This window comes from Schistocerca piceifrons, chromosome 1, assembly GCF_021461385.2.
Source record: "Schistocerca piceifrons isolate TAMUIC-IGC-003096 chromosome 1, iqSchPice1.1, whole genome shotgun sequence".
Taxonomy (NCBI): domain Eukaryota; kingdom Metazoa; phylum Arthropoda; class Insecta; order Orthoptera; family Acrididae; genus Schistocerca; species Schistocerca piceifrons.
The window spans coordinates 841,497,840-841,506,969 of NC_060138.1; the positions used below are offsets into that span (position 1 = coordinate 841,497,840).

Here is a 9,130-nt window from a genome sequence, read left to right on the forward strand (position 1 = left end):
AAATTCAGAAAATGAATTAATAAGAACTGAAATACTTGGCTTGGGAACCATAAAGAGTACGACTGGTACCTGTATTTTTTAATGTAATTGCAGAGCTTTATGACATGCTGGCAGGTTGCAAAGAACTAAAGTATTAGCTTCAGAAAGTTACTCTTTCAGTAGATACAAGGCAATAAATTATAATCAAAATTTGGTACGACAAGATTTATGAGCCACTTTGAGAGCACACTATGATGAATTTACCATAGTTTGACCTTTTGTACCAAAACTAAGCTATTGTGCCCAAAAAGTTGAACAAGATCACAAAGTTTCAGCACAACAGGTCTCTTAGATACTGAACAATGGTAAAACAAAGTTGAGCATTTGTTCATTTCAGTCGCAATGTTAAAAAATGAGTCTTTACGAAAAGGTGGCTAGTGGCCCTACTATACTACCTATGAAGCTGTAATTTGGCAGTGTTCCATGTAAGGTCTGTATGTACATCCTATAAAAATTTCATCAAAATTGGAGATGATCGAGTGGGGAGCTTGTCTAAATTCAGGCCACTTGACATGGAATGACCCAATAACAAGGAAGCCTGTTTCGATGGTGTACGTGGGGAGTGAAGTGTTGTGTGGAAGTGAAATATGGAGAACAAACAGAACTAACAGCAAGAGAACAAAAGCTTTTGAAATGTGTTGTGAAAGAAGAATGCTGAACATTAACTAGAGGGACCAGATAGTTTTATGTTATAATTTGACAACAAAAGTCATGATCTGTTCTTTTAATATCATCCCTCCATTGCTTATACTCTGCATAGCACCTTCCAGGATCATGTTTTTCGTGTTTTAGCTTCCACACATTACTTTCTGTTCTGTGTACTCGTCTCATCCATTTTTACCCTGTTCTCATGTTGCATACATATTACAGTGTGTTTCAAAGGGCTGTTATTCCTACAACACTGTAATAATGTCCAGAAAGTCATTGATACAATTCCCTGTTCAACCATCCAGAGCTATGTTTCCTTTGCTTTCCTACAGTTTCTTAAGGCAAATGCCAGAATTTTTTAAGGCATAGCAGAATAGCTGATTAATAATGTTCTTTTTTATTCCCACAGGCTCACAAAACATATCACATTAGTTTTTTTTTTTTTTGCAATTATAGTTGTTGATCTTATTGTTTGAGGTGACATCTTATGCGTAGTCATTCGCAAAATCTTTTTCTTGCCAAGAAAGTTTCAGCAATAATCCTACCTTATAACCAAAGTCTTATGAATTATCAAATTATACATATAATTTCTGCAATTTAATAGCACACTATAGAAACCTGTAAATCTGCCCTGTTTTCACTTAAATGAGATCAACAATTTGAAGTCAAAACAGTTTTTTCTTATTAATAGCAATAATAATGATGATGATGATCCAAAAGGAGAATGAAATGTAATCTGGAAAATTTTGGGTCCAAATTATACTGAAGAAGGAAGAAAGAGCCTAAGGGCAAATAAAGAAATTCATAAGTGTACCAGCATATTTTTGGATATGAAAAAACTCTTGCTACAATTCTGTTAATACATTAAAAGAATATAACCAACAAGTTTAACTAGAAAGTTTGTAGGATTCTGTGAAATTCGCAGTAAAACTAAAATTAAAATGATGAAATGAATTGTGGCAGTAAAAAAGATTGAAGGAGGCAGGAATAACACAACAGGTCAGTTTTATGATAAGCAAAACTCAAGAAGACTAGAACACCTTTGCTTGGTAAGCAGAAAATACCCATTCTGAGAGAATGAAACTTACACTATTCAGCCAGAACATTATGAACACTGACCTACTATCGATATAAATCCATCCAGGTGATAGCAGCTTCACCTGGTGAGGAATGACTGCTGGTCAGTCACACGCATAGTGTATGTAGTATCAGTGAGCATGCTGTCTGTGTGTAGAATAGGGAAGATGCACAATCTATCTAAGTTTGGCTGAGGGCAGATTATGATGGCCCAGACATTTGGCATGAGCATTTTGGAAACTGAACGTCTTCTGGAGTGTTCAAGGAATGCTGTGGTGAGTGTCTTGAACACGTGGTAAAACCGAGGTGAAAGCACACCAGGCATCGTGAGGTTGGGCGGCCAACTCTAATTGCAGAAACAGGGCGGCATAGGCTGGGCAGAGTGGCAAAACAAGCAAACTTTAGTGCTGGGCAGAGTACAAGTGTGTCTGAATACAGAAATGAGCATGTGACCATTGGCACTGGACATTGGCACAGTGGCAGAGCTTTGCATGGTCTGGTGAATTCTGATACCTTCTTGATCATGCCGACGGGAGTGAGTGAATCTGTCATCTTCCAATGGAACAGCTTCTTGACATTTGTATTGCGGGATGGAGACAAGATCCATTATGTCCTGGGGAATATTCACATGGGCATCCATGCACCCAGTGGAATTCTTGCAAGACGCCGTGATGGCCAAGCAGTGTCATATACTGGTTGCAAGACACGTACACCCCTTCAAGGCCATCATGTTTCCCGATGGCAGTGGCATTTTTCAACAAGATAATGCACCATTTCACGACACCATGCATTTGATGGAGTTGTTCAAGGAACACAGTGGCAAGTTCCAACTGATGCACTGGCCCCCCCAACTCGCCAGATCTGAACCTGATCAAACACAACTGGAATATGATTGAACGTGGCATCACAGCTCATCTACCATCCCCGGATTTACAGGAATTTAGTGACTTGTATGTGCAGTGTGGTGCCAACTCCCTCCAGTGACCTAGCAAGGCCCAACACGTCACTGTTGCTATCTGTGCTAAAAGTCAACATAATTTACCCCATGGGAAACTGCCTTATACACTCGAATCCCTCACAGTTGCAGTAATCCTTACAAGCCTCCCCTGGGAAAGGTGAGTGCTAGTTGTTCCTCATTGCAGTGATAATACTGTTTTTCACTTGTGCAATTCCTTATTTGTCGTCAACAATATACCTATCCAACCATGTGTCATAAGATAATGAGTCATTACTTTTCTTTCTACTTTGACTGATTTCTTTTTCATGTGCATAGTATTCATCTTTTACCTCACCAAATTCTAAATTTTTTTCTAGAGTATTTTTCATAAACTATGTAAACAGGAAGTAGGTCAGTAGTTAGCAAAGAGCAAGAAGTAAGTGTAAGGACTAAGAGGAGTTTAAAACAGTTAAAGATGATTCACATATTTTAAGAACTAGTGATAAAGAGAGTAGTTACAAGAAGCAACTGAGGGGAACATAAGTTGCAAAGAACTTCAGAGAGAGAGAGAGAGAGAGAGAGAGAGAGAGAGAGAGGGAGAGAGATTGATTACAGGGGGACAACAGAGTTCACAAAGTAGTCTGTAACTCTATATTCTATGCCTTCTGTGCACAGTTTAAGAATACAAATGTAATAGAATACTGCATTTCCAGTGACTTTTCTCTGTTCAGGTACTGTTGTTTCCAAAATGTCATTAATGAAGCACGCAAACAAAATGAAATTTACAACCAATCAAAGTAAGAACCTTAATGATTAAATTTACAGAATGATACGTCGTAATTATGTCATCTTCAAATTATTGTATACAGCTTTATCAAAGAAAGTTGAACATTCCCCGCAAGTGGTGAACAGAGCATGAAAAATCACTTATTACCTAGCACCTAAGAGTACCTTTTGATATAATTACAAATTAAGTGGCTTCACCATGAACGTGTCATGTCATGAAGTTGTAACCCATATGTGATCCTGTGCATGCATGAAAAGATGAACCGAAGGGAACTAGGCGTGTTGTAAATTTAGAAGTGAGCATGACATTGATATTGTATGGGATGACGTTTGTCTTCCACATCAGTATGGAGAACATAACTGTTTTTTGATTGTTGATACGATGCTGGAACACAGCTACAAATGTGCTGTTGTATTTTCTCAAAAGTAGGTGGTGACTGCAATGGTGTGGATTGTGTGCACATAACACATCACATCTTTGATATTAAATAAAATGTTTGTTTGGATACAGTGGGATTGTCAATGTGAATCTTGTTATAACGGTAAGTCAGATTTCGGTTTTGACTACCGTGACGGTTCAATAACTGTGACATACTGTACATGTGACCAGTCCTCCAAAGGAAATGCTCTAGTGTCTTTAACTGCCTCAGATCAAGATCTTGTATGCTATTGAACTTTATGGAAAATCCAGACTGCTCTCTATAGCTGATCACATTATTATGTAAACTGTATGGTCTGAATATGTGTCTCTGCTTCAGTACATACAAACAAATGAATTTTTACAGAACTGCATGTCTGCATATTGTAAAGAATGTTTGTTACTACTTCTCTTCATGATAGGTAGAATTTTTTCTTTGACCTTTTCATTCAAGTTAAGTAGTATCCCTTAAATATTCAAGTTAAGTATTATCTCTGAAATGTATCTGACAATTTGTTAAGCTGTTGCTGTAACCAGAGTAACTGAACTTTAGCATGTAAAAGTTCTATGACATACTGCATTGATTTAGTCATTTTGTTGTGTCATTACAGATCATGTATGAACTAAATGTCATTCCATGATGAAGAAAAATTTTTTGCAAAAAAAATTGTATGTTATGAAAAATGCATAGAATTGTCAAATTAATACAAGTCCCTAAATCATAGCAGTGACCTTATGTGCTTTAAAAGTGACAAGCAGACACTGTATGAAGCATGTGTTGAAAATGCTACTGGGTAATACTAGATAAGATTTCATCATTAGGTCATTTATCATATTTTCAAGAAATTTATTGTGTACATGAAAATTCCTTATTTGCAGGTGGCCGAAATCGTGCCCGTTCACGAAGAAATAATGGAGACGATAACACCAATTGATATCTCAGTGGCTTATCTGCAGCAGTGTTTATAGATTTTTTTATGTGTAATTTGATTCAGTTTGAACTTCCTGGCAGCTCAACTCTACAAAATAAAACCATTTCCATAATTTATTTTTCATTTTATCTTAAATTTACTGATTGCAGAACAGCAACCAGTAGTCCAAACATTGTTTCTTTTGCCATCGTTGTATGTCTTACATTTTACTTTGGATTTTATCTCACAGTGATTTCTGTTTGCATGTAATGATATTTTTTTGTTTCTGTGTAGTAGTAAAATGTTTTTGCTACTGTTTTGTCCTTGTTTCATTATTCCTAATTTGTCAGTAAGAGTTTCCATATTGTATACAATGGCATAGCAACTAGTACGTGAAAAATAGGAAACATCATATCGAAGGGTCAAATCTCAGAAGTGATAACATAAATATTCAGTAATTCACTAAGCCATTATCTTGCATATTTTGTGAATATTTTCAGAAGCTACTTTCAGTTATGCTTTTATTCTTTTTGTAGTTGTTTTTTGTGTGGTAAAGATCTAAACAACATTCCTTTTTTAAATTTTGACAGACACAATATGCATTCTGGTACTACCTTTTGTCCTTTACTTTGATGAGTTATTTGTAGTTAAGAAGTTTTGCTCAATACTAGTCATAGAGCTGCACAGGAAGGTAGAATAATTGTCAGATTCATGAAATATTTTTGGTGAATGAACAATACCAAACTGTACATAAAGTTTAATTTTTTGTAAGGTAATTTAAATACAATACCTTTTCCACCAAATTTCAGAATTAAATTACTGAATGTGGTGGTTATTAATAGAAAATTTATGTTTTGTTGTTGGAATGTTGAAATACAACTAAAATTACACCATTTGGTTGCCTGATATTGTAATTCTTAATACACTGTTGAAGGTATGAAGTTTTGTGTACATTGTGTACCACATTTCCCCATCCCGAATTAAAATGAGGTATTAAAATGAAACTCTTAACATAATTGATATAAGAATTTTGAAAATTGTTGTTTCAGAGGCACTTATTGTGAGGAATACGACTGTGGTGGGTTAAAAGATAGGCACTGGATAGGGTGTGTCGAATATTATGAGGAGCAGTCTAATTAAAATGAGACAGTCGGCAAAAAAAAAAAAAAGTAAAGTATCTGTTATTTCAAAAGTAATTGCCATAACTGGTAATGTTTGTATCCCAATGCCACCATGTAAAAATATTTGCAGTTACCTGTGGAACTGTGAATATACCCAAGTGTGCACCTCTTTGTCCGAAGCAAGTTGATGGCTGTGAATGCCTTTCTTCAGAGCATCAAAATATGGAAATCACATAGGGACTGTATGGATGATGTGTAAGGTCTTCCAGCAAAACTTTTACAGTGTAGCAAAAACAACTTGGCACCATGTGGGTGGTACCTAGACTAGATTTTGCCCATAAGAACAGTAGATCAGACAATGATGTGGGTGATCCACTTTCATAAATGGACAGGAGATAATGCACATTCTACATAGAGGGCCATCTAATCATCAAGTATCAGGTAACTTCATTCATTTAATTTTTAATCATCTAAACTGTGGTGTCAATGGCACAGGGTAATAGAATATTTCATAATGCATCAAGAATTTAGTATATTTTTAATTTGTGGAATTACAGCATGGCTGATACATGTGTAACATTGATTGTAGTGTTTAATAAGCTACAGACACCATTGGTGTCTTACCAAATGCCTAGCAACTGAGGAAACTAGGTCAGCATTGCGAGAGTGTTGGTGGGCAAAAAAAAGAGTTCTCAAATTAGTGGCTGGCCAGTGCCACCAGTCCTTTAATACCATAACCTTTGCACATGTTCTGATTATTCCCAGCCTGTTAATGCCATAACTTTTTGCATGTTCATGTGGCAGTAACTGAATATGATAGTGCAACATTCTACCTCACAGGGATCTGGGCTTGATTGCTCAGATCAATAGGATTGTGCAAATTTTTATAACAGCCCATCAGCCTCAAGGTGTGCTACGTACAGTTGAACTTAATGGCTTTTGAAGCAGCCCCAGTTGCATTAGAGACTGTCATGTAGGAACAGGAAGTTGTCTCACTCAAGAAGCTCAAGAAAAATATCCAAATTTTAGAGAATCTCAGAAATATCTTGAGAAATTTCCAACTGTGCTACCCAACTTGGTTTTCAAATGAATGTACTGTTAGTGTAATAACTATTCTGTAGGAGTGTGGCTGTTGGTTATGTTGCATACTAACCAACCACAGCTGTTGTGGTTTCAAATGTGGTTGCTACATATGCAAACTGAATAATCGCATGTATCTGTTGTGGGTTTTGACACCCAAATTTAAACTGGCACTTTTGGTTGATCTGCAGGAACATATGCTCTTAAGTTAATATGTAAGAAATAGTTTATTTACAAAAAGGAATGATATAGGACTAAACTCAGTTTGTATGGTATTAGGAAACGAAATCATTTCATTGTTTGCCATTGAATAAAGCTTAGTTCTTTTATTGAATTAGAGCCCTTTTAATATGTGATCATTAAGGCTAGGTTTACTATATAGTTTGCACTGATTTTTTTGTTTTTCTTTTATCAAATTTGTTTATATTTACACCCATTTCTCATGTGTAAATCTACACACTGTATTGCAAATAAACACTCCTATACATGGAGTCGCATTTAAACGCGGTACTGTATCTATTTTGTCATCGCTGATGATTAGTTTGCATTAATAACTGCATCAAAAATAATTTTATAAAAATACATAAGTCATACTCAAAAGTAATGCATTAAAGATCTGTTTCTTTTTCTATGCAATTCTGACAAAGCTGATTTGTTGTGGTGACTGTTAAATAGGTTTCCTCGATTTAGTTCACAAATTGCAACACCTCAACTTTTCATGATAATTAAGACCATAGAGGCATGGTGTTTTTTGGATGTACCTCTGACTAGAAAGCAATTCTGGTAGCTGAAATCAGAGGTTTTTGTTAATCCTGCCTATTGATATTTTCATAGAGACTTTCATCCCCAACACGTTTTTTTTTAATTTCAAACTGAGAAGTCAAATACCAATTTTCATAGATGCAGCTTTAAAAATGTTGTAGTATTTCTTTAATAACAAATTATTAAAAAAACTTTCAGTCTCTTGGGGGCTGCATAAACACTGAAACACACAATTCTTTTTATTTTTTAATTTCTGACTGAAACCAAATACCAATTTTTGTAGTCCTAGCTTTAAAATTGCCTTTGTGACATATTTTCAAAAAACCTTTCATCCCCTATTTCACCCCCTCAGGGATGAAATTTCCAAAAATCCCATTTTATATTATGCCTACAGTATAAGATCAACACCCTTTCCAAATTTCAGCCTACAGTATAAGATAAACACCCTCTCCAAATTTCAAGTTTCTATCCTTAGCAGTTTGGGTTGGGTGATGAGTCAGTGAATAAGTCAAGACATTTCCATTTATACATGGGAACGAAAATAATCAGTTTTTGAAAACATAATACGAGGGTCGGTCAAAAAGTAATGCCTCCCATTTTTTTTCTACTTAAAGAAATTAAGTTAAGTGAAAAATTTGAATTTGGCGCCATTCCTCAAACCTTCTTCTGCAATCCACTGCAGTAGTAACTTTCTGTGTCAACAGGTGGCAGCACAGCAGAAGTTTGTAAGATGGCCGACATCGATGTTCGTTTGAGACAGCGTTGTGTGATTGAATTCTTGAATGCAGAAGGTGAAACGCCCATACGCATTCATGAAAGACTGAAGAAGGTGTATGGTGTTGTGACAGTGGATGTCAGCACTGTTAGACGATGGGTTCGTCGTTGTAAGGAAGCTGAAGGGCAAACACCATTGACTGACGAAAAGCGGAGCGGCAGGCCGGTGAGTGCAGTGACTCCACACAACATTCAGCAAGTTGATGACATCATTCGTGGTGACCGTCGGGTGACTGCAGATGAAGTGTGTCGCATTATTTCTCTTAGTACAGGCAGTGTGATCATGAATATTAAACAATTGGGGTACTCAAAAGTTTGTGCACGGTGGGTTCCAAGAATGTTAACCGATCAGAATAAAGAGGCAAGGAAAACAATAGCCTCCCAACACTTGCAGCGCTTCCGTTTGGAGGGAGATGAGTTTCTGAAAAAAATTGTGACCGGGGACGAAACATGGGTGCACTTTTTTGAACCCGAATCAAAGAGGCAGTCAATGGAGTGGCGTCACACAAGCTCGCCGAGGAAGAAAAAATTCAAAACTGTGCGATCGGCAGGGAAAGTTATGGCAACAGTTTTCTGG

The 9,130-nt window shown here is 36.5% G+C and overlaps 1 protein-coding gene across 2 annotated transcripts in view; it reads left to right on the plus strand.

The window, feature by feature from the left end:
• LOC124715119 (DDB1- and CUL4-associated factor 6-like) overlaps positions 1 to 5,985 on the plus strand; it is a 185,413-nt gene extending 179,428 nt beyond the window's left edge. For both annotated transcript variants that reach the window (XM_047243075.1, XM_047243077.1), the window contains exon 15: positions 4,785 to 5,985. In XM_047243075.1, the coding sequence (XP_047099031.1) occupies positions 4,785 to 4,840 (56 nt within the window). In that variant the 3' untranslated portion in view covers positions 4,841 to 5,985. The remainder of the gene's footprint in view (positions 1 to 4,784) is intronic.
• Positions 5,986 to 9,130: the final 3,145 nt, after the last annotated feature.